General features: G+C 41.7%; 1 protein-coding gene across 1 annotated transcript; it reads right to left on the minus strand.

The window, feature by feature from the left end:
* Positions 1–2,847: 2,847 nt before the first annotated feature.
* scn4aa (sodium channel, voltage-gated, type IV, alpha, a) lies at positions 2,848–16,831 on the minus strand. Its single transcript, XM_080470251.1, has 26 exons — positions 16,556–16,831; positions 16,153–16,288; positions 15,994–16,087; positions 15,791–15,919; positions 15,618–15,709; positions 15,250–15,534; positions 15,106–15,169; positions 13,982–14,123; positions 13,662–13,859; positions 13,262–13,432; positions 13,017–13,146; positions 12,177–12,415; positions 11,903–12,076; positions 11,442–11,798; positions 8,585–9,070; positions 7,629–7,670; positions 7,398–7,530; positions 7,123–7,277; positions 6,868–7,041; positions 6,646–6,768; positions 6,055–6,336; positions 5,921–5,974; positions 5,637–5,778; positions 5,431–5,528; positions 4,867–5,137; positions 2,848–4,222 (listed from the first exon to the last, which is right to left on the minus strand). Exons 1-26 carry the CDS (start codon positions 16,799–16,801, stop codon positions 2,925–2,927), a joined length of 5,715 nt encoding a protein of 1,904 aa, XP_080326377.1. The 5' UTR covers positions 16,802–16,831; the 3' UTR covers positions 2,848–2,924.
* Between the last annotated feature and the right edge of the window lie 9,470 nt (positions 16,832–26,301).

Below are 26,301 nucleotides of genomic sequence, written 5' to 3' on the forward strand. Positions count from 1 at the left end.
GAAATGTGGGAATTGCTTAATTGCCTTTTACTAATCCTTTACACAGTACCATAGTCGAATTAAGACATTTTAAATTCAGTTAAGACTTACACAACAGCAAGTGACGCAAGTTTTCTACACAAAGTCAGAAAAAACCCATACGCATAAAGTTTCTACCAAAAGAAATGAAAAAAAAAAAGGGAAATTCTAAATACAGGTGAGCATTTATTATCTTTCTGAAGTGGTACATTAATTTTAATTTTAGGTTTTTGTAATTATTTTACAGCTCTAAAACAATCTCTGCACTTGATGTAACCTAAAGCAAGGCATTACTTAGACATAATTGTAGTTATTCAATGGACAGATGTAAAAAAAAAAAAAAAAAAAAGAGCTGAAATTGTCGGGGAGGTACACGGCTATGCGGTAAACATTGAATGTTTACAATCACCAAAATGGAAAGAAATGACTGCTCTGATTTTTGTGATAATTTCAGATTGAAAGAAAAAAAATAAAAATAGGTTGAACATTCAGAATAAGACTCGCATAAAACAGTGAAGTATAACGTTTTGACGTGGAAGGGGTATAAATAGTGCAATAAAAAGTGGGTCAGGGAGAGACAGTAAGTTTGCTCTTGCTATCTAATGAGTTTCACTGGACGACAGTGACGAGAATATATTCATTTTCCCCCTATTGTTACTGTTTACATATATAACAGTGTTGAGGGTCACAGACATTATTTTGACCATGAAATAATGCAGCCGGCTCCCGCAAAGAATTATTAACGTGTCTGTATATATTTCAGTTCTCAATTGTTCTGTTGAAATGATCTAAAGTTCCACAGCAGATACATGTGTTATCAATAACTTGACAAAACCCTTCTCATATAGACTTGTCCCATTTTTATTCTACACTGTTTGTACTTGTTTGACATGAGAAAGTGAGTGGAAGTCACTAGGGGCCAGTGTAGACCAGGGGTGTCAAATACTTTTTAGTTCAGAGGCCACATACAGTCCAGTTTCATCTTGACCTTAACATAGTGCCATAACAACCTTTAAACTTCAACTTTAAAGTTTCTCCTTGTTGTGGCGCAGAGGATACAGGATGAAAATCTCTATTTTCTTCACAAAAACTAAACAGTTACTGGTGGAATTGCAATCTCAACATAGAGGCAATTTTAATGGTGCAAAATACAGCGAAATGTCCCAAACATTTCCTCTATAGCCGTTTCATTATACTGGTTTTTACAAACTCGATGATGTGGCTGACTTCAAATCCTGAAATTACACCGAGGTCATTGTAGGGGCGTCAAACAGGAGGCCTGTGGGCCAAAAATGGCCTGCAGGAGGCCCCAACCCGACCCGACCAAACCACCAAGCAAATAGTAAAAATCTTAAAGCGAATGTTTTTTTTTTAACACATTTTTCAAACCAAGAGTTTTGGACGCAACAAAAAACTGAGACCTGAGCTGAAATATCGGACAACAGACTAGCACTAGAAAACTCCAGAGGAAACTTTGTGTGCCTGCCTCTACTTTGATCGCAGTGTCTCCCGGGCAACAGACGCTGAGCTCGTCTTCTTCTTCTTTTGGGTTAAACGGTCGTTTGCATCCATGAGGTTACAATACCACCATCTGCTGCTTCTATTGCTCTATGTTAGTTTCCACCACTCAATAAGAGAGAGCGATAGAGAGAGAGAGAGAGAGAGAGAGAGAGAGAGAGAGAGCGAGAGAGAGAGAGAGAGAGAGAGAGAGCAAGAAAGAAAGAAAAAGAAAGAAAGAAAGGATCGAGGACAACACTGATTTGCAGTTTATTTGCGATTCTTTTCAAAAACGGTTTGCAGGTACGTTAACAAAACTGGGAGGAGCCTATTTCCAAACGTTCCACTCGTTTTGATGTGCTATTTGTGTCCGTGCTCCTCGTGGTGTGGGAGTAGTTACACAGCAAAAAAACCCAGCAGAAAAATAATAATAAAATCAAATGGCCGTCTAAGATAGTAATCTTGGTGCCTTGCACTGAATGCAGGCACAAGAATTTGCCTCAAAGCCATGCTGCCAGGGTGAGTTTGTACAAACATGCAGAAGAGCTTTCATTGACATTTCCCTGTATTTTGCACAAGACTTTTTCATGAAAATTGGTTTAATGTTGGAATTGTAGTTATTTTCAATAGTAATTGTTTGGCTTTTTGAAAAAAAACAGACATTTTCATCATATATACTCTGCACCACAACAATTAAAAACTTTGTCTGAATGCGGACCCTGAACTAAAATGTCTTTGACACCCCTGTTGTAGGTTCTGTCACGTCACATTCAATTCATTAATTTTTTTTACTATTGGATTTGCATTTCACAAATCATCTCACATCAAGAGATAAGGATCAAGTATTTGCTGTAGAAGCTTTAAGTGGACATGAAAAGTGCAGGATGTGGACAGACCAATACTCACAAATCCTGCTCTGTTTCATAATGTCATGAGAAATTTGGTTTGTATTTTCCCACAATAAAGACGATGATTGTTTCTGGGGTCGCTAGAGTGACTAGTGATGCACATATTTGACTTGTGCCCAAGTCATATGCCACATGGCCTTCCTGATGAAAAGCCTCAGAGGGATTCGAACCCTGACCTTTCAGTCACCTCTGGCCCTCCACTGCCCCCTGCTGTTTGACAGTAAAAATAATCATATTGACTCATAACTTAAAATTTGGAGAAATTGTAGTCATCAACAGTTGTGTCTCCTTAATGTTCCTGATGCCCATATGCTGATTGGGGGGAAAAAATAAACAAGAAAAATACATGCAGTTTTATTATTTGAAATAAAAGGGAAATTGTTTTTCAGATTAAGTGATAAAAAAGAAATAAAAATGTCTACAAATCCATTAGCACTGTATAGCCTCTGCTCAAGCTGTAGCCAATAGTTTAAAATTAAGAATTAAGAAGTAATTCTCTTGTCATACGATGGACTCTCTCAGGTTTGCTGGTATGGAGAAAAGAGGCTGAACAGGGGCAGAATGTAGTAGAACCTCATTCGTGATTTCCACAGGTACAACAATGATATTTGGCTCCGGGGTTTCTGAACTGTAACCCGTCTCCCTGTCTCTGTCCTGTGCCGGTGTCTCTGGATTCAGAAGTTGCCGGCTTGCTAGCACTTCTAAATCTGCCCTCTCCATTTCCTCTGCCAGGTCGGCGTTACTTCCGAAGAGCACTCCCAACCTTCGTGCAAGCAGCCCCTCTTTTTCTGGCGGATCTCCATTCTTTCCCTGCCTTTTGGAGCGGTGCAGAAAGGCAGCGTGACGTATGCAGCGCTTCAGAAGACGGACACGGTAAGCCTTCTGGAGGACCACAGCAGCGTTCTGCTCCTCTTTGTGGCGTACCGTCGTCGTGATCGGCGCAAACGAGTCCGAGGTGGGATTGCTCAGGATGAATTTCGCCTGAATGCTCTCCCGCATCGCTGCCATCTCCACCGTGTCTCCCAATACCATCTGTGTGACGGCCAACAACACATCCAGGCAGTGTATCCTGTCTCCAATGACCAAGGGCAGATCCATTTCTATCAGGTGAAAGCGGTTGGGTTTGGCGACCTTCAGCGGCTCCTGCAAGGCGTCACAAAAATCTGAGAGCCGACCGTACTCGATAAACTGAGTTCCCTCCAAGTCAAATTTCTCCCAAGTCTCGTTGAACATCTCAAAGTCTTCCTCACAGAGAGCGTCACCGCTCTCCTCCTGCGCCACGTTGAAGTTCTCCAAGATGATGGCAATGTACATGTTGACCACCACCAAGAAAGTGATGATGATGTAGCTGCAGAAAAACATCATGCTCATGCCGGGGTTGCCACAGTTCCCCTTCACGTCGGTTCCCGGGTTCTCAAAGTTTGGGTCACAGTCTGGTGGGTCCCGGTTCAGCATCGGCAGTAGCAGGCCGTCCCAGCCTGCCGACGTCGTGATCTCAAACAAGCAGATGATGCTCCCGCCAAATGTCTCAAAATTAAACATGTCGTCGATTCCAGCCTCCTTTTTGACGTAGGCAAAGTTTGACATGCCGAATATGGAGAAGATGAACATGACGAGAAACAAGAGGAGGCCAATGTTGAACAAGGCGGGAAGCGACATCATGAGGGCAAAGAGAAGCGTCCGGATGCCTTTCGCTCCTTTGATGAGACGGAGAATTCTTCCTATCCGGGCCAGTCTGATCACTCTGAAGAGTGTTGGTGAAACAAAGTACTTCTCAATCAGGTCTGAGAGCATTGTGCCTGAAATGAGAAGAGAAGACGAACCGTGCAGTAACATGATCTTTGGCGAATGTAAATAAAAGCGAATAAATCCAAGATAATGACGTGAAAACGTTTCAAAACACTTTTTTTATTTAGCTGCTTTTCTGTATTTTTGCATTGTGAGAGTTGAGTTAGTATGAATGGAGGGATGAACAGTGCTGAGGTCACTTTTCAAAAGTCTGAAAAAATCACAGCCATTCATTATTGGTTATAAGCTGTGCTCTGGAAACTTGATCTTACCAAATGATCCCCCAGCTTCTTTCATGTCATGAAATTAAATGTTATCCTCAAATAACACACCCTCAAAGGACAACATTGGGCTAACAAATTAAGTGTGAACAAGGCAGTCCATTTTCTGAGTGAGTTAGGGGTGAGAAAGCATTGCTCAGCTTTGTAAAGTCTTTTCCCATTATGTTGCTTGCATCATATTCATATTCAAAAGGAATTCGGCACATTTTCGGCATTAAATATTTCACTTTAATTAATTTAATTTCTTTGTATTATTATTATTATTCTGTTAATTATAATTTTATTTAATTCATTGTCAGATATATGTAGGATATAAATATTAATATTGTATAATTTTTTTTTGTAGTGTTTCACACAACAGCTTCTGTACTCACCAGCTATTGACAAGATGACCACAACAAAATCAAAAATATTCCATCCGTTGGTGAAGAAATACTGCCGCAGGGCAAAAAGCTTCAGCGTACACTCTCCAGTGAAGACAACAATAAAAGCCACGTTGACCTTGAAGAGGAAATCCTCCTTCTCGGCACTTTGGTTGTCCGTCTCCACCATCATGGTCACCATATTGAGACAGATGAGCACCATGATGAAGATGTCAAAGAATTGCTGGCTGATGAAGTCAAACACCATGCCCTGGATTAGGTTCTGCAGGTCAAGCAGACACAGGAGAGAGGGGGTTAACAAGAGGAGCGAGGAACAGAAATACAAATCCGGGAGGGTCATTTGGCCTGTTCACACCAGCAGTGTGCAGAAAAGGTCAGTGCATAGGTCACCGATGACATCGCCATGCCAAACGTGCACAACTGGTGTGTCATTACTTCAGCTTTACATACTTCTCAATGTAGACGACGAGCTTTGAGGCCGTTTCTGAGACAGTTTAGTCCATATAGCTCATATATTTACACTAATTCTCATGGTGCTGTAAATTGTTGACAAACCGTTGGGCGTGGGATTGGCTTTTGGGGCTTCTTGGAGCCGAGTTTCTTCATGGCTTCGTAATATTTTTTTTGCTCCTCAGTCATGAAGATGTCTTTGTCTCCAAAGTGCAGACACAAAAACGATACGGTGATCAATATAGGCATTTAAATGACGACAAACTCAATGAGCTTCAAGATAAAGTAAAGCAGATACACAAAGGTGATACTCATCTTTTTCTTCTGTTGGTTGAAATTGTCGATGATGACACCGATGAAAAGATTGAGTGTGAAGAAAGACCCAAATATAATGAAGATAACAAAGTAGATGTACATGTAGAGGTTGATCTCATAGGAAGGTTGCTCTCCAACCTGAATGAAAAAGACAAAGATAGCATAGTAAAAATTCAGTATATACTTGTGTTGAATAGCAAATGATTGTGCAGTGAATCCTCAGTGAAGGACACGATGTGGTCTGTTCCTTTGGTATTAAAAAAAACAAGACTATAAAAACCTCTCTTGAGTCGACAGCAGCATACATGATATCCATCCAACCTTTAAAAGTTGCCTGAAATCATAGGAAAGCATTTCTTTAAATGTCAACAGTTTCTTTATGACATAGAAAATGTTTAAAGCAGTACTCCTCACCACTTGAAGCAGGGACAAGTATCCGGACCCGACGTTGTCGTAGTTGACTTTGACGTTGGCCCAGCGGGCCTCCTGAGTGGCCTCTTTGATGGCCATGCAGTCGCTGTAGTTGTTGACCTCCGAGAGGAGGAAACGCTCCTCCGTGGTGGTGTTGATGCAGTGATAGAACTTCCCGGCAAACAAATTAACTCCCATGATACTGAAGATGAGCCAGAAAATCAGACACACCAGCAGCACATTGAAGATGGAGGGAATCGCTCCAACAAGAGCATTCACCACCACCTGCCCATAAGAGAGGACTTTATTACAATTGCATAGAAAAAAATAAATAAATCAAATTTTGGTGTTAGAAATCAGAGCAATGCTTTGTCATTCATTTCAAACGGACTCTACGATACTTACCTCAGCCAGTCAGCCATGACGGAAGCATGCATTCAACACACTTGGCAGAGGAGAGCCAATGAAATTAGTAACGAAATGCATTTAACATCACGGGTTATGCATCTTGTCGTAGCTGTTTGCCATGCAAACTACTCAAATGCCACCGTGGAGACGTAACGGACCGAGTTTCTCGACGAAACGTGAGCTTACCCTCATCCCTTCAAATCTGGACAGAGCTCGAAGAGGCCTCAGCGCTCTGAGGGTTCTGAGGGATTTGATCGGCCCGAGGTCAGAATAGCCCATCCAATTGGCGACTAAACTAACCAGGGAAACCTACGGCGGGATCAAAACAGTTCCTATTCAAGTGTTACCACAAACTTTATTGGACATTTACCAGAAGCGGGTCAGAGCTGGAACAAGTTCAAAACTTACATCTACAATGAAGAAGTCCAGCCAACACCAGGCGTTGGTGAAGTACGTCTTGAAGCCGTACGCAACCCATTTGAGGAGCATCTCGATGACAAAAATGTAGGTGAAAATCTTGTCCGCATACTCCAGGATAATTTTGATGGTACGGCGTCTTTCTATGTAAATGTCCTCAAAGGCCTGCCCAAAAGGGAGAGTCGATACTTGGAAAACCTGACGATAAAATGTCGCCATTTTCCAAACAGTGACGACGAGACTTACCAGAGCGCCGCTGCTGAGGAGGATCATGAAGATTATAAAAGTTTCAAACCAGTCGTGCTCCACGATATTGAAGCATGTTTTGCGAAGGTTCCACCATTTCTTCCCTCTGTCTTGGGTGATGTCCACAGTGAGGCACGGCCAGCGACGCACACACTCTGACGAGGGAAAAGTCCAGTCAATACTTTATGGCACAGACTTTCAGGATCACAGACACCTTAATGAACTGTTTGTGAGAAGCTGAATTTATTATCGTCATAGTGGTTGTTGGTTGGTACCATCGGTGAAGCAGGCCTCCGGCTCCACTGGGTCTGGCTCTTCTTCTTCTTCTTCTTCTGGCTCAGGCTCAGGCGGCTGATAGTCCACGGTGCTGCACACTGAAGAGTCTCCGTCATTCAAAGCGCCGATCAGCTGGACACATTTCCCGATAAAGCACAGTTTAAAAACAAATCTACTTAAAAGAATGTTTTTATTTCATGTTATACAGTTTTGTACATGGTGTAACTCACTTTAGTATTTTCATTTATACAACTTTCTTCTCCCAAGTCATCCTGAAAGAGCAGACGAAGAGAAAATCTATGAGCATTGCAATGATTATCTCACATATAATGCAGAATTATCTTGGGAAACGTCTGAGGATCTATGCAGTAGGTAAAAACACAAAGGTCAGAGAGTATAGCAGAAAAAAGGGTCAATCTTCCAAACACAAGGTGAGAGGTTCAATCCTGGTGGTGTGCACATGCATTAGTGGCCATGATAGAAACTGTTAAGCACGTTGAGACTTTTCAAGCACTAAAACGTGCAATATAAGTGATGTTCATTTAGGGAATGGTTAATTCAGGTGTGTCAAAGTAATTTTAGCTCAGGGGCTACATACAGCCCACATTCATCCCGAATAGTCAATGTAATAAAACATAAAAACCTTTAAATTCAAACTTTAAAGAGTTTCTTTGTTGTGGTGCAGATAATGAAAATGTCTATATCTTCGCAAAGCCAAACAATTAATACAATCTCAACATGAAGCCAGTTTCAATGAAAGTTTCTGGTGCAAAATACAGTGAAAGGTCCAAAAAAACGTCTCCTACAGCGGTTGCATTATGGGTGTTTTTACAAACTAACCCTGACAGCATGGCTGTGAAGTCAATGCTAGTTCCTCAGCTTGTGTCCACTACTAAATTTGTTCGAAAAATAAATACATTTTTACAATTTGCTTGGTGGTCTGGCCAGATTGGAGCCTTTTGCAGGCCGGTTTTGGCCCACGGGCCTTATGTTTGACACCCCTGGAGTATTGATTATATGGTCTGTCCAATCAGATTCACCAGGTGCCTACACACATGGAGATCTATCACAATTTTTATAATAATCAAAAAGAATGAACTTAAAAAAAAATGACATGACTGAGAAGGAAGTGTGGCAGGTAAATATACAGGCAGGACAGATCAATCGGTATTAAAATTGTCCTTACTGTGGGCTGGGGGTTATTTTTCTCATCTAAATCATCAGAGTCATTAGCATCATGAGTATCATCAGCATCGTCTTCATCGTCATCGTCATCATCCTCATCCGGGTTCTCAAAGTCTGACTCTCCCGTTGCAATTGGCACATTGAGACTAAGCTCTCCGTCCAGAATTAATCCAGAGTGCCGGCCTTCAGCCTCACAACCGGACCCTCCATCTGCCAGTTTCAAAGTCTGACCATCGTCCAAATGGTTCATTTCAATCTCCTCTGCTTTGAGGTCGACGTCGTCCACGTGGCCCTCGTCGGGTTCCATGGCTTTTCTGCCGAGAGACTGCTGAAGAGTTTGAACGATAAATGCTTTCAGCCAATTGATGCCTCGCGTTATTCTTCCGAGGGCGATCTGGAGATTGTTCATCTCTCCATCCTCGTCTCCTGGTGCGAGGTTGTCTCCGCTGAACGAGCTGAGCAGCAGGGCCAAGAAGAGGTTCAACACCTGGGGATGAGCGATATACAGACATAAATTTAAAACCTAGAATTCATTCAAGCATAACCACTGTGATGAGGCCTGTTTCCATGACAACTGGTCAAGTGTGTGAGCATTGCTGATCTGAAGAAAAAAAGTCTGGGTGAGCTCAAGTAGACATCACATATCAAATTTGTCCTGTGATGGCACATCAGTAAATATGATGTTGTCTGCCTCCTGTTGCAGATGTAACTATCTTTAGATTCTTAAACCTGTTAGCCAATTTTCCCGGTGCCTGTTTCTCTGGTTTAGCGGCAGATCATGGTTACGTGCACAGGGGCGGGATGATCGCTCTCATTACAGAGCAGGAGCTGTAAATCAGTTGAGAGTGCTGACTGATGGCATGAGCTGCCAAGAATCAAATCTGACAATAAAGTAATGGAAACATAAGTGGATTTGTCATTTTATTGGACTGTTAATTCTTTAAAATGTATTTGTTTATATATGGATGGTTGATTATTATCAAGAATAAGGATGACATTAAAACTTTATTATTGAATATTGGATAAGGGGTAGGATTAAACAAGTTTTACTTCTTCCTTCCCCTTTTCAGACATATTAACCTAGATATGTGTTATATGTGTATGTATATAAGTATGCATGTCTAAATCGGTGTATGTATATATATATATACATGTGTGTGTGTGTGTGTGTGTGTGTGCGTGTATCTTTTCTGTATGTGCCTATATTTTGTACATGTTTTGGCATGTCTGAAACAAATACATTTTGAATAAGTAATTCATAAATAAATAGGTATAGTAAGCAAAAATAGTAACTAGTATGCACCCAACCAAACGGGAAAAATAATGAAATGAGAAGTCAAAGAATACAAATGAGATTGTGGGAATTCTGTTGTTTGTATTGTAAAAGTTTCATAGAGCTGAAACTGATCCAACCGATGCATATTAAACTCAGAGCACACCTTTATAGCGTTTATATAGCTCATGTCACACAGCGATTAGCCCGACGGCGATTACTGTTCTATCGGCTGTCAGATGAGTTTTCCTATCCAGCCGGTCCCCTTGCCACCTGAGCTCTGCTCGCTCAGCTGTCTGTGTTTGTTCCCTCAGTGGCAGCGTGCCTACTTGAGCCGGATCTTAGCACATACTCAAGGTCAAAACCACTGTTTGGTGGCTCAAGTCATTTGATTTAAAATAGAAACCTCCTTTGATGACGCGTTAACAACCGTCGAGAATTTTCCTTCATGTTGTGGCAAAACATGCGCAAGGTGAGAATAAAAGCAGGGCGGACAAAGAGAGATACAAGAGAGGCTTGATCGTTTTGGCATGGTGCGGCAGGTACAATGCTTAAGTGCTTGATAATGAGCCATTTCCTTTTTATTTCTATGAATAACCTCAGAGGAAATGGTTTTGGCACCCGTCATTAAATATGATGCTGAAATCATGTCTGAGAGCGATCATCTGTGTAGCCTTGATCTTCCAGGCCAAAAGAAAAGGTCATCGACAGTATTTTCATGCTTCGGACACTTTGGATTCTTCCCAAAGCATCACTAACTCGGGTACCGCTTCATGCAACCTTTCTAAAAAAAAGTGTGGAAAGATCTATCAAAAAGCTGTCATTATAAAAAATGTATTTATGATTCTGTTGCACCAAAAACCGTCCAGATCACCTTTTCAGACGCAGCGATGCCCCCTAGTGGAAAGAATTTTCGCCCTTAGCTGAAAATGTCCTTGGCATAACTCTGGTGAGAGGTTAACAATAGACTTGCGAGGCATGCAAGCCACAAAATCTCCAGGCATTATGAAAAGATAACTGTTAGATTTAGAAAGATTTCAGGAAACAGTTTGACAGATTTACAACTTCACAGTGATTACAGTTAAGGGTGTGCAGGTAAAAGGCCCATAAGACACTTTATTAGAGTCAAACAGAGAGACGGAAACATATTCACATTGACATGGGCAACTTACAATCACGTACTAGTCTCAAATGCATGTTTTTGGATTGATACCGATACCAGTATTGGGACTGATACTCTGGCACGTCAGCAACGTTGCACATAAATATGCAAAAAAGAACATGAGCGACGTCTGCGGTTTTGACAAACGTACGGCAGGCTGTGATCTGCCAAAATATCAAGAAGCAACAGAGAGTTTGTGCAATACCGGCAATTTAATCAGCAGAGACATTTGGACCAGCAGAGTTCGACGGATGTCGCTCATTAGCTTAACTGCTCAGTGGATCCGGGAGGATTTTACTCAAAAGCAGTGCTGCCTGGCTAAACATGATTAAAAAATGACTGATATATTCAGTCATTATATATATATATATGGCTATAACTGCCACTGAAATGGACTCAGGGAAAGATAATTGTTGCACTCACCACCAGATTTCCAATGACCATGACCATCATGAAGACGATGAGACACATGGCTGTTCCAGACACCTCCATGCAGTCCCACATGGTTTCGATCCACTCGCCGCACAGGATGCGGAACACGATGAGGAACGAGTGGAAGAAGTCGTTCATGTGCCAGCGAGGCAACTCGCAGTCCAAGGAGATCTTGCACACGCAGTCCTTGTAGTTTTTGCCAAAGAGCTGCATGCCCACAACAGCGAAAATGAAGACGATGATGGCCAGCACCAAAGTCAGGTTTCCCAACGCTCCCACCGAGTTACCAATGATCTTGATCAGCATGTTGAGTGTGGGCCAGGACTTGGCCAGTTTGAAAACACGAAGCTATCTCCAACACAAGGCAGACAGGAGCAAATACAATCAGTATTATCAAAGTACATGAGGTAACTAGTCCAAATGGGTAGAAATGTATTCAATAAGTGTCTCACCAAACGGAAGGACCTCAGGACAGACAGCCCCTGGACGTTCGCCAGTCCCAACTCCACCAGACTGAGAGTGACGATTATGCTGTCAAAAATGTTCCAACCAACTTGAAAGTAGTAGTAGGGATCCATTGCAACGAGCTTGAAAACCATTTCAGCTGTGAAAATCCCAGTGAACACCTAAAAGGAGATTCATTTTATCAGGGGATGGCACGATAAAGTTTGAGATCTCGAAACATTTCAGTTCTGCGGTAGATCTTCTCATAAGGTGCATATTCACCAGATTCCCCACTGAGAGCATGTGGTCAAACTCTGGAGTCATGGGGTAGTGCTCCATGGCCATGAAGAGGGTGTTAAGCACGATGCAGATGGTGATACCCAGGTCAACGAAAGGGTCCATCACGATTAAGTACATCCATTTTTTACAGACCACCCATTGTGTACAACAGTTCCACTTCAGGAAAATGTCGGCAAACTTGTACCAGCCGGGCGGGCATGGCCTCTGAGCCTCTTCCAACTCTAGACACAGGCAGAAGGACAAAATAAGGTGGGATCACACTTTAAATAGAGTATAAAAGGAGTTAAAATTACACAAATAGAAACCATAACATTAAGTTACAAGTGATTTTTATCGGGTATCTTCTTCTAAGACTTCAAGTTAAATCCCACTCATGACCGGGTTGCTGGTCTGTCTATGTGCGTTACAGTTTACAGAGTCCAGTCGTGAATGACAGTAAAAGATCACGTTGTGGTGATGTAGCTGGGCCGAAATAGCTGTAGCTTAACACCACAAAGGGCTCGACACCGAATGTTCAACAGAATTGTTGGCTACACAAAATGTGATCAGTATAAATTGTGCCAATCTCGGGACAATGCTACTGTACTGCTTGATAATCTAAGCAATCACTGCTCACATTAGAGCAGCTAATGCTAAGCCGCGTGTATTTCGTCATTCCGTTAAGGCACTTGACGCCTCTCGATGTCTATACCGCACTGCTCTCGCCAAAATAGACATAATGTTGCTGTGTGTGTTGTTGAATCAACACAATTGTCAATTGTCATGAATCAATTGTCATACTGAAGTCATGGATATGGTTATTATTGACATCAGTCGCCGTACCTTCCATTGCAGCTGTAGTGAGCACAGTCAGAACACTGGTGGTTCGCTGAGTCAAGCCTGGCTCGTCCAGATAAAGCATGCTGTGCACAGAGCTTGAGGAACTCTTTCTGCACTCATAATCTAAAGCAGACTGGAAGATATACGGAAGAAAAGCTCAGAATGCAAAATCAAAATACTTTATCATAACAAACATGTATAAATGTCAGTATGTGTAAGCATTTCCATCGGTTTGCACACTAACTAACCTGATCCATGGTGGGTGCTCTGATCATGAGACGTGGAATTATTCTCCCATTGCAATCTTTGACGATTTCATCACGTCCGAGGTTCCGTTCGTCATCGGCTACCTCAGACGCAGTGTGGCGGCTGACTGACTTCTTACTGGTAAGAGTGGCTTGGCTACCAAGAGCGAGAGCCTGTTGGGGGGAGGAAGTGGTAAAATTTGATAATATCATCAAAATAAAACATTACGTATATATCTGCATTCACTTATAAAGTACAAAAACGTTTTGCTGTGAAAACTGCCTGTTCAGGGAGGTAATGACTTTTGACTTTTTGAAAAGTACAACATAACAGCCATTGCTATCAACTGAATGCGTTGAGTGATTCTCGTCAGTATTGCCACAGGTTTTGATGCAACATTACCTGCTCCTGATTCCTGAGTTGCTCTAAAAGCCGCTGAAACTCCTCCTCTTTCTCGATGGCCTCTCGCTGAGTTGCCTGATTCTGTTCATCGTAGGCCATGGCTACCACAGCCAGGATGAGGTTGATGAGGTAAAAGGAGCCCAGAAAAATAATCACCACGAAGAACAGCATGTATGTCTTTCCGGCCGCCCGCAGGATCTGTGATGGGGGCAAAAAAGAAACTACGAGAACTAAGGACAAGTTCTCATAAAATCACACACGAAGAAGGTACAAGTCATCATAAACTGCAAAGGAAGAAAAAAAAAAAAACAATTGCCAACCAGTTGGAAAAGGTTCTCCCAGTAGTCCTGGGTCATGAGTCTGAAGAGGGCGAGGAAAGCCCAACCAAACGAGTCAAAGCTGGTGTAGCCAAAGTTTGGGTTCCTCCCAGCCTTCATGCAGGCGAATCCTTCTGGGCACTTTCTATCACCAGGGAAGAGGAGTCAGCAAACTGCATGAGCTTTACCAACCTCCAAAACACAACCAACATCTGTAAAGGTGGACTATCCAATATTTTGAGCTTGGATCAAACATATAAAAGCATCCTGCGATACGATATGTCGAGGGCACTTGTGGTATATGTACTGTACTTGAGCCTTTAACCGTTTTAATTCTAGATTCGTTCAGATTTGAAGGCTGTGAATGTCAAAAAATGTGGAATGAGAGAGTTTTTTCTGCTCCTTCTATCAAGATTACTTCAACTTTGAATATTTGGTGGTTCTTTGACATCATTGTGTGAAGGGAGTTCTTGAATTTTGTAGACATGATAAATTGTCTAAGGCAGGGGTGCCAAACATAAAAAGAGCCTGCAAGATGCTCCAATCCAGCCAAACCACCATGCAAATGTTAAATATTTCAAAGAATACATCGATTTTTTTAACACATTTCTTAAGAGTAGCAGACAAATACAACTCTCAGACTCCATGCTGTCAGGGTGAGCTTGTAAAAAAAAAAAAATGCATGATGCAAGAGGAGGTTTTATTTGTGCTTTTCTAACATTTCACTGTATTTTGCATCAGAAGGTTTAATTAAAATTTTATTTATGTTGAGATTGTAGCAATTTTCATTAGTAATATTTAGCTTTATGTGAAAATATCAACATTTTCATCCCGTATACTCTCCACCACAACAAAGAAAAACTTAATTTAAAGATTACTATGCTGTTAATTTACTGGTCCGGCTCACTCAGGACAAAATTGGGATGTAAGTGGCCCCTGAACTAAAATGTGTTTGACACTGCTGATCTACTGGATGTGATTAAGACAAATATGTCCAAAAGCAGTCAGGCCTGACACGATCAGAGTAAAATGACTAATCAGGTAGCAGTGTCTTCATGAATTAATATAAACAACTGTAAGGAAAGCCAAGATCACATTGCAGTCCCTGCAAAAAGCACAATACGTACCCAGCATCAGAGCTGTTTCCACAAAGTAGAGCGTCTAGGCTGCCTTCCAGATAGTACTGGTTGTCTGCGAGCATGAAAAATAAAAACAAATTTAAGTCTACTCCACTGTGGACAATACATTAATTAAACGCTTGTTCAACATACCTGGGTTTTCAATATATTCAATGAAGTTAAATGTACTATTGGAATATACAGTTTCATTGACACCCAAAGTGTTGTTGATGGAAAATGTGTCATTGAATGCAGAGGTGGTGTTAAAAAAAGTTTCATTCGTTTCGATGGGCCATCGGACACATTTCTGTCGCAGGTTGCCCATAAAAAGTTGCAGCCCAACAAGTGCGAAAACCGCCAGGGCGAAGACGGTGAGGATCATGACGTCCACCATCTTCTTCACCGACTGAATCAAAGCGGCGACAATAGTCTTTAAGCCTGAGAGCAAAGCAGAAGCCATTAAGTGAAGCACCTCTAAAAGCCATTTATAGATATCAACTCGTGAATAAATGTGGAAGTACCAGGAATCACAGTGATTGTTTTGAGGGCTCGAAGTACGCGAAATGTCCTGAGGGCTGACACATTGCCAAGATCAACAAACTCAGTAACGTATCTGTGGAAGGACACGGGGTCGTTAATGGAAAGCCTAATTTATGTGAGAACTGATTGGAAAGCGGTCGTCTCGGATACTTACGCCATGCTGATCACCATGAAATCGAGCCAATTCCACGGATCTCGAAGGAATGTAAAAGATCCCATACAGAAACCCCTCGCCAGCACTTTGACTGTCGCCTCAAAGGTATAAATACCAGTAAAAACATACCTGCGGAGAAATTATCAAGTGATGAAAGCCGCTTCAGCGCACAAATCACAGAGAATTAGTGGTGATGGACTCACTCTACAGTTTTACTCCATGCTGGTGGGTTGCTCATCGTCATGAAGACACAATTCGATAGAATCGTCAGCATGATGAACATGCTGAATAATTTAACTCAGGATTAAGGAAACAAACATGGGCACAGCTGCTTTTTAATTAATCATTCACAGACACTTCACAACAGGTGAAAGGATATGAATGTATGAGAATTTTGATGGCTCCTCTTCTAACCGCATTAAAAGGGCTCAGAATGTAACAAGCCGGTTCTGCATTGAACCTGAAGATCGTGTTTCCTTTGGTGACCACAATGAATGTCTGTGGGGAAAAAAAAGGCACGGACCATCTCGAGAATTATACAACATCTCCCAAAATAACATCTCAATAAAGAATTTGTAATGGCAAGCCTAAAATAATGCTATAAAATGTAAATGTAGTGTATGCATGCCACACGTGAAATTGTATACTTTGAGACAGCGATAGAGTGTGCAGTCGTAATCACAGAAATCTATGTTAAGTAATACAGTCACATTTCATGGTTGTGCAGACTGAAGCTCAATAAACACGGAGGGCGCGCCGACTGACTTTCTGTGCTTTGTAGAAGGGGTCCAGTTCCTCCAGAGGCGTGTTGAGCCGGTCCCGTGGAGGGTCTCCGAAGATGAGGGGCAAACTCTTGCCCGCCTCCAGATCAGCATGCGGGACCAGCACTTCGTCCTCCTCATGGCCCTCTACTTCTACTGACTTCGTCCTTTCCTCCGCGAGCCTCTCGATCTCCACCAGTGACTCCGGGGTGAAGAGGCGAAACACTTCGGTGCCTGGGGGAGGGAGCATCTTTGCATCGCGAAGCGATACAACCACACCGGGGTTTCACCTGAGAGGAGCTGAAGGAGAAATGAAAAAGCAGAATGTGTTACCAACCAAAGGTTTGAGATCGACCCAGCTGGAATGGTTTTAGTTCAGGGGCCACAAACAGCCCAAGTTCATCTTGAGTTGGCTGAACCGGTAAAATACTGCCATAAAAACTTTTAAATTTAATCTTTAAAGGGGACATATTATGCAAAATTCACTTACTAATGATTTTCCAACAGTAATAATCGTCCCCATACCTGAGAATGAGGCTCCAGAAGTGAATAAAGTCTGTCATCGCTCTCCCTGGCTTGATTAATCTTTTATAAAGTGTGTTGCTCCAACGAGCCAATCAGAAATCAAGCCGTATATAGTGTCATAGGGGGTTTAGCCAATCCCAATCAAGGTAGGCCCTCCCTTTGACTCCTCCTACAATCAGGCAGCTCTGCTCTGGCACATGGCACCACGAGAGGAAGTACTTCCTCCTCTTCCCATTATGGGCACGTGTGGGCGGAGCCAGTCCAGCTCACACAGACACAGCAGCTTCTGAATGTAGCTCCTATGATCCAATATTCAAACTAAGCAATCTGGGTGTTTGTACAAACTCACCCTGACAGCAGCATCAAGGTATCTCAGCTTGGGTCACAGTGTCGTGTTGTGTCCGCTTCTCTTGAAAAATTTGATTCCAAAAAAATAATAATCTATGTTTTCTTTGTCATTTTTACCATTTGCTTGGTGGCTTGGTCAGTTAGGAGTGTCCAGCAGGACGGTTTGGGCCAAGGGTCTTATGTTTGACACCCCTGATCTAAATCCATCAACTCCTCTGTGTCCATAATTTATTATTAAAAAAAAATAGCCTTCAATCAAAGTGGTGTACATAGAAAGTGCTGAGTATGTAAAACAGAATTGGATATGACATGTAAAATAAGACTTGATGTGTTTTTCCTCACATTTGTAACATAAAGTTGGAAAAGTTCAGCCATTAAAGACAATGAAATGACAATCAATAACTTGTATGTGAACTCAAGCATCTTAAATTCTGCTCTCACCTGAACAGGCAGCCAATGTAAAGCCGTTTGGAAGAAAAAAGTAAAAAGCATAACTCAAAGTTCATTTCTGCAAATATTTGATCAGTTTTATTCCAAATCCCAGTTGCTCCCGTCTGCTGTTCAAGATCAAGCTATCTTAACTAGATTGACGTGTAAAAATTGCTTCTACATTAGTTTAACTCTGTCTTCACCAAGACTGCAAATGACAAAAACTGTCTATCAACAATCAACAGATACAAACACTAAGAACAAGAGTCAGGAGTATATCGGTCTATAACAGATTTAAGGTGTTTGTTTTTGATTGTTGTTAATAAGTGGAATCAATAAGCGGATAGAATGAAGTTATAGTTTTATTTATAGTGTACACTGATGAATAGTTGCATTAGAAATCAGCAACTAAATACAATTTTATCATCTCAGTGCCTCTACTTGTTTTTCAACTTTTCTCTAACTCAGCCACTTGTTAAAAAAAAAAAAACAACCCCAAAAAACATTAGTAACCTGATGATGATTCAGTAAAAAGGCCACATGCTGGCAGACCCTGCTAAAAGCTGGAAGTCGTGCTGGTCGGTAGTGATCATCACTTTTAGCCCCTCTGATCCGAGGCGCTCTCCCTCCCCCTCACTCACTCACTCACTCACTCACTCCCTCTCCCTCCCTCCCTCCCTCCCTCTCCCTCTCGCTCTCTCTCTCTCCCTCCCTCTCCCTCTCCCGTTGAAGCCCTCTACCCTGTGCCCTACATCTTGCCTGGCTCATCCTCAGTTCCAGACAAAATGACCAGATGGTTGAAAAAACAAAACAAACCCAAAGAAAAACGAGTCGACGCACTCGGGATGAGATCCTGGACTTTCCCACCGGACTAAAGAGACCGTGACATCACTCGTGTGCTTCACAGTACTTATCAGCTCAGCAGCCGCTTCACATCGAGTCCAAGTGGCATTTGCTGACATCCTTTGATGTGTTCAGTGAGCCGCTGGGATCACTTTTGTCTGGAGCACCGAAGGTTAGGCGGCTAGGCTCCTGCTACACTCAGATATTCAAGCTGTAAATTAATCCAGACACTCCAGAACCTGCTGGGTTAGAAATTGAGGATGACTTTTTTTTTAAAAGTGTCATTTCATCAAACCAGAACTACTCGTATTTTTTATGGGTGCGTGAAGTGAGTGAAATGATCATGTGCAATTTTTGGTTAAAAGAAGAATTCTTTTTATACAAACCTGGGGAAAATAAAGCCTAGTATGTATCTATTCTATTTTAATCTTATATGAGGTTTCACCAAATCAAGTGTAAACCAACACTTTTATCCAATTTTCATTGTATTGAAAGATCCAGAAAAGACTGGTATCCTGCAATTCAACGAGATTAATGTAACATTTAAATAAAAGTGCTGTTTCATTAAAATATCTGTCACATCCCAGCTGCCTTTCACTTCAGGTAGTAAACGGTAAATTTGTGAATATACGTCTCGGTAAACTGACCATGATTAAATCCCATCAAAGAAAAATCTCTCTGCAAGATGGAGAGATTCCATCGAAGAGGACGGACTCATTTATAACAAAGCTGGTTTACCTGCATGTTTGATCTGTGAAGAAAAACAACACGTTTACTTGCAAACTCTAAAACTGTTAGAACTACTATTAAACAGCTAAAATGGCACAAAAAACAACAACTCAAAAAACAATTCCAAAAAAAGTTTAAAAGGCTAAAATAAATAAAGGTACAAATGGCTTTAAAAGTGAAATGGCTTCAAAAATCTAAACAACTAAACTGTGACAATGAAATGTGATCACATTTTCCCATAATGTATTAAAACACTTTAGATTTGTCACTGATTTATTTCTTTACTCAATATGTTTCCAATCAGTTGTTGGTTATTATGTGTTAATATTTGTGTGTGTGCTCACTTGACTTCCTATTTCACTCTGGATGAGATTCCCAGGATGTGAACTCCACCACAAAACGCTTTGGTTTTCTTTGAATTGCACAGACGTCTTTCCTCCAACATATTCACAAGAGCTTGTAACATGAATGGAGCTCTGTCTGCTTGCAGAAATGGAGAATGTGCATCTAAACAGGCCCTGAATGTTCGGAGTTTGTCGTCCAACCAGACTCAAACTCAGAATATTTTAGAAAAGTTGGTACTTTTTTCAAAACTAACAAATAAACCGAGAAAATAAATAATGTTTCTGTGTAGTTGGCATCACTCATAAACAACTCTGTGTGTCTGATATTATAGTTGTAATTTGCCTTTTTTTCACCATGAATTGCACAGAAGGTTGTATTGAGAAATCCCCAATAGTTTATCTATAAAGAAAATTACATTAAAATAAATGCAGATCAGACTGAACTGGTTGCACAAAATGTACAGTGAAGTATTTTTTTTAAATACTTCCTTCTTAAAATTTTATTTGAATGAATAATTAAAAAAAGAAAAATCTATATTTGTATTTACATTATTTTATATATCCGGAGATGTCGAATGGAAAATATTGAAAAATCCTAATTAAAAAAACACTCATAACTGGAAAATAAAAGAATAAAAAGTAAATTAATTTGACAAAAACTAAAATCAAACCAAAAGCTTATCAATATTTGGCTTTGCCATCTCGACTGTGTCTTAAACTGCACGTTCAATATAAAAAAAATATTCATCAAATCAAGCCAAAAGCAATAACGCACAAGGACTTCCCGAGTTCACAGGTCAGGACACAGATTGCCGCAAAGTGAAAGCTCCTATTATTTACCGACAGGAGCGTCGCTCCAGCGACCTCACTTGAACATAAAATTATGCATTGACACACATGTGAGGGGACGCACACGCTCGCACAGATACGGTGGCTGACCAGCTGCTCCAGGCAATCAGGACGCAGCGTCGTGTTACAGAAGCCCGATGACTCTGCTCATTCCTTCTTGGCCGAGTCTTTGCTGTGTGCCTCACATCCCTCCGGTAAACAGGACGGCACGCCAACTCATCTTACCGAGCCGACTCTACTCTGCCGCCCCTCTTTCTCACGCACACTGAGCTTCTGTGTCTGCACACATGCACACACACACACACACACACACACCACCAAGGCTCCCACTGCTGCTTTCATTCTGACTCCAAAGCCCCTCGTTCCTAATCGATCATGCAGCCCGTGGCTCTGAGCCGGTCCGTCGTTTACCGTGTCTAAACGCTGCCCTCCGTTCCCCTTCACTCTCTCTTCCATCCACACAACCTCCCCTCTCATCATCCCCATGTCAAGCCCCCCCCCCCCCCCCCCCAACTGGGGCCGTGGGCCCCGCTGCTCGCAGCCATGAGCCAACCTTAAAATACCCATCCTGAGAATGGATGTGTTTCTCTGTGGCTTATGGAGAACACTTCTGATTGCATTACGTCACACCGGTACTGCTGAAGCCATCAAATGTCCTTTTTAAAGAAACTAAGTCCCTTTATTGACGACCGGCCAATCTCAAAAAAAGTCCCGTCCAGTCGGTCGTTGCCTTGTGTCTGCCGTCAGTTTGGTAAGTAATACCTGCTGGCATCATGGGAAGTTTTGGCGCTACGGCGATGTGTGCGAGTGTGTGTGTGTGTGTGTGTGTGTGTGTCAGAAAGTTTTGTTATAGGATATAGGCGACATTTATAAATTCATGCTGGCCACAACAAATATCAAATTGGCAGTCCACTTTTTTAAGATAGTAAAAGAAGGAAATCACAAGTTAGAAGACACGAGAATGAAAAATATATATATATAAATATATACCATAAAATCGATATTGTTTAATCCCAGTTGTGCCTTTGTACACTGGAGCGAACCGCAGATGATTTCAGATGAAGGCAGGTTACGCCCTGGACACGTTGCCAGTCCGTTACAAAGACACTCAGATTCACACCAGCTAACATGAAATGCATGTTTGTGGACTACAGGAGTAGAACGAACTTCTACAAAATATATTTAAATGTCAAACAAATACAACCAGTAAACTAAAATGCAATTTGAGTCACATAAATATACCTAAAGGATTCATTTCTGCAAAGGTTTCTTCCTGCTCGAGGGAGTCTTTCCTTTCCACAGTTGCTTATGCTTGCTCGTGTGGATTTGTTGGATTTCTCTCTGTAAAAAAACACCTAAAAAAAGACTCTATTGTAATTGGTGCGATATAAATTAAGCTTAAATGAATGAAGTTGAATTGAATTTCTATTCTAATAAAAAACTGATTCCATTTTACAGCTTGCGTTCATGATATTGTCCATCTTGATATCCGATGTTGCCAGTGTACCTTATCTAACCCCAACAACTTGCGTAAACTTAGACCCAAAAGTTTTCGAGTTAAAAGCACAAGACTTTCTTTGTGTTTTCGACGTCCGTTTAAACACAACAATGGTGCTCGGAGTCACCGGAAACATGACTGTTCAAAATGCTCCGAACTCCGTCGTCGTGTAAACAAAGGAAAACGTTTCTGAAACTCTGCAACTGTGCATGTGCACCAGTAATAGTAAACACTTCTTCTGCACATGCTCAGTAGAGACAATCAGAACAACGTTTCCTCCAGAGTCTCATGACTCCGAACAGTCACCGAAACTTCACTTTCATTGAAATGTTGCCTTGATGTACTTAAGAAAAACGTTTTTAAATGTGTCAACAACAATAATAAATGCACTAAAGTCTGAATCTCAATGGTTCACATGTTTTTTTTTTTTTTTTTTAAATTGGTACCTTAACTGAAATATTATTGCAAAGAGCAGAATAAGTTGTTCAATAAAATTGTGTCTTCAATGGAATTAAACTGAAATCTTGCATTTCAAATACCTGAAATCAAATACGTGAACTCTCCTGTTGTGTGACATAGTAACATCATATTTTGCGGAGGAAATTCCCCCCCCCAAAAAATAAACCTGCAAACTAATAACAGAATGAAAAGGTGAAATTCAAATGCACCAAACATTGTTTTTCATGAAGCTTGGCGATTACAACGACTTCACGCTTAACCTTAAATCTTTTCTTCTTTAAAAAAAAATAGTTGTTCTCACTTTTGAATCTGGCGTTGCCGTTTGTTGAATTACGTATTACAGCAGAAACCGTTGTGTTTGTCCCCTTTGCTATAGTAAAGCGTCTTGAACATGAGCACAGCACACATTAAACTACTGTAAGTGATGGTAACTATTACTACACGAACAGGAAATCCTTCCTTCCTTCCAGCGGCCATCAGACTCCATAACTCCTCTTTGTAAATAGTGTCGGTTGTGTTTTTCCGTCGATTAATTGCTTTCCATGCATATATTAGTCACTGCTAAGCCTGGTACATGTTAATATTTAATATTACTTGTGTAATTTTTGGTTCTAATAAAATGTTCTAATAAAACAGATTTTAGAGAGTGGCTACAAGCGACACTTGACTGTAAAGTGTTATTGAGGGGCGGTTCATCTACAGTACAGTTCAGTACAGCTCGCTGAACGACCGCGCTCACTCGGCCACGCTCGACATGTGTGGCAAACTGAGGAAGAGCGAGGCGATGTTATATTTCAGAAGCCTTCCTTGACAGTAATATATATATCAGCTTGCATGTCAGTGAGGGCCATGTGACCTGTGACATTCCGGTTGAGGATATAGACGGGGTAATGTAGACACCTCTCCGTTACACTAGCCGGCCGCGGAATGCGAATACCAATATTCACCTCCGGAAACAAGCCCAACTAGATTCTGGCTTTTGTCACAAGTGCAACCCGAGTTCATGCGGCAGGAAGACGGCGAGCTGGAAAGAAGTTTGAAGCACTCCACTATGACAAATTGTTGTTTTTTTTAAAAAAAAAAGACGGTTTCCTGTTGATGCTTTTATAAATTGTGGAAAACTTGATGCTGGAGGATCTGTAACATCTCCTCTGACGACGCAGCGTGACAGTTCCCTCATTATGCGGCACTGAGCGCTCTGGGAATGTGGTCAAGTTGTAAACGACAGCTCTGCAGAGCAAACAAGGGCTTTTATCCGTACGTCCTTTGACATTTGCCGCGCTCCTGCTCCCTGTTTTCTCACGGGGTCAAATCACAGCACCGTAGTTCGCTCTCTCCCGGCTTCAATCAACACCCTGTCACCCATCAGTTAACCTTGTATTTCAAACCCTATAGGGAGCCGCATTAAAACAGGCCTCTCCACCTGTCGCTGCTTCCTGCCGTGTCTTCAGACGCTGCCGACAAACCAAATCTGCAAGCGGACGAGAAATGATCGACGTCCATTCGTTCATCAACGTCTTTATCGGACGTGTGCAGAGAGGTTGCACCATTCCCTCGCAGGCATTATGTTGCGGCTAAGAGGACAGCTGCCGTCGTTCTCGGTATGCCTCTGTCGCTGCATACCGAGGAGCTGTGAAGCCCCAGCGTAATCCCTCGGCTGGAGTCGGGTGGTCGGACTTATAGATCCACTCATGAATAAATCCAGACCTTTAATAGGGCCTAACAGTGCTTCTCTGGCTGATGACAGTCGAGGCTTTGGTAAAACGACAGGTTTAATCTCCTTAATAATGGCCGTCTAATAACTTAAAGCTACGGACAGAATATCATCCATTAGATAAGACCTGTTACCATTATTACGGAAAACATGTACATAAATACAAGAACTCCATCGATAGAGAGCAGGAGCAGCATCTTTTTAAAACCATATAACATTGAGCAGAACTGAGTAAATCCTACAGCTCAGCTCTCCACAGTAATCTTAGTTCTTCATGTGTTCATGGATGGATTACCCCCTCCTTCATTTCGATCGTAAGGTAGGTCTTAGACCTAACGACAACTAATAAAGTCAAACAAAGCTGCTTTGGAATGAAACATAATGTCGATCTCTGAAAAAGTTGTCGCTCTGGACAGAAATCTGCTCTCTTGAACTGACCCATTTGGCCTTTGCACTCACTGCATAGAAATCTGAGTAGATTACATGTGGAAATGATCCACAGAATATTCCTTTGAGAAAACAAAATAAATATGACATTATATTTATGTGTGTTAAGTAGCAAAGTCTTACATCAAACCTTGTCATATTGTATTTGATCACTCAGCAAATGGCATGATAAAGGTTGAGAAGAAGAAGCAAAAAAAGAAGCTTTACTCATGTTTAACCTTATTTCACCTTTTGAACACTCTGGAAAATACAGAAGCCTGGCCAAGCAGTCACATGGGTTCACTTGGTGAAAGAAACTCAAAACCGACACCTTCTGCGTCCAAGAACATGTGATGGTTGGACCCACAAACACACACCGCGGCAGGAAGACAACACATCCATGCACATCTTTCTACAATACGCATGCTAAAAGTTACGACTGCAGGGTGTCCGTGCAGTCATCTTGCAAACTATGATAAAGAAGACCAACATTCAGGGGTTCCCAGAAGCGATAAACTGAACGTATCTCAGAAACTGTGGAATATGGAAAATACAACTCACTCTAGGAGTTTAAAAGTACCATCTGAAGGTCCCCATCCAGAATGAAGGGCGCCTCAGCCCTGCTGCTGGGCTTGTAGGAGCCAGTCCTGTTACATAAGAAGCTGCAGGTACTCTGTTGACATGATCTCCAGTGTGTCCACAGATCTACTTTGCCTGAATGGAACCAGGCCGTCTCCATAGTCCCGCACCTCTGATTTGGGCAACATGGATTAACGGCAGAGAAACGCTAGGGTATGAGCATCCACAGCATCACAGGATCTTGCCCACCTGCCATGAAGACATCGTGCTAAAAATAAAAATTAAACTTTGCCCCTGAGGGAGGAGGGATACTAAGGGCTGAGAAGGCTGCAAAGTGCCATTAAGGCCACATGTCTGGCAGGTGAATAAATGATGCTCATGCACAGTTTTCTCATATTGTACTGTAAAACAGCAGTTTAAGACTCAATCCGACACTTCGGGGAAGCTATAGAGAGACCGATTGCAGTTTGACCAAAGCTCAAATGCAGCTCTGTTTATTATGGGAACAAATGGGACTCGTATCAATGAAAGAATTAGCCAACGCTCTTTCACATGATCTTAAGCGAGAGATGAAAATACTTAGTTTAAAATTAAACATTATACTATTGGGAAACTGAACAAATAGGTTTTCCACAATTTTAGAATGGTAAGAAAGACAATCAAATGATTTAAAACTAGTTCAAACCCGTTAAAATGATTAATCTGTGCCTTTGATCCCGATTAATTTAAGCATAAAGCAAAAACAATCCATCAAATGGCAACTATCACATGGTGAACTTGCATTGAAACTCTCCAACCTGCAACCAGACAAAGAACCTCTTCAAGTCTCAGGAGATATGTTTAGGTCTTTTACGCACGGAAGAGAGAGTAAGTCAGCTGGTTCGTTACCTTGCACGTTACACCAAATATTCCCACAGAATCCAAGAAAGTAGAAAAAAAGAAAACCAAAGTCTTGCGTCAAAGCCTTACACTGGGGGTGTAATTGTGCCCCTTCTGGCAGCCGGCGT

The sequence above is a fragment of the Lipophrys pholis genome (genome assembly GCF_963383615.2).
Source record: "Lipophrys pholis genome assembly, chromosome: 1".
NCBI lineage: Eukaryota > Metazoa > Chordata > Actinopteri > Blenniiformes > Blenniidae > Lipophrys > Lipophrys pholis.

Excerpts from the sequence above, each read along its gene's own strand:
- scn4aa (XM_080470251.1), bottom strand. The coding sequence starts at position 16,801 with ATGCTCCCTCCCCCAGGCACCGAAGTGTTTCGCCTCTTCACCCCGGAG. Across the intron at positions 6,337-6,645 it reads CCAGATTTGAAGGGATGAGG|GTGGTGGTGAATGCTCTTGT; the intron begins GTAAGCTCACGT and ends TCTTATGGGCAG. Across the intron at positions 5,138-5,430 it reads AGCCAATCCCACGCCCAACG|AACCTAATCCAGGGCATGGT; the intron begins GTTTGTCAACAA and ends CTTGACCTGCAG.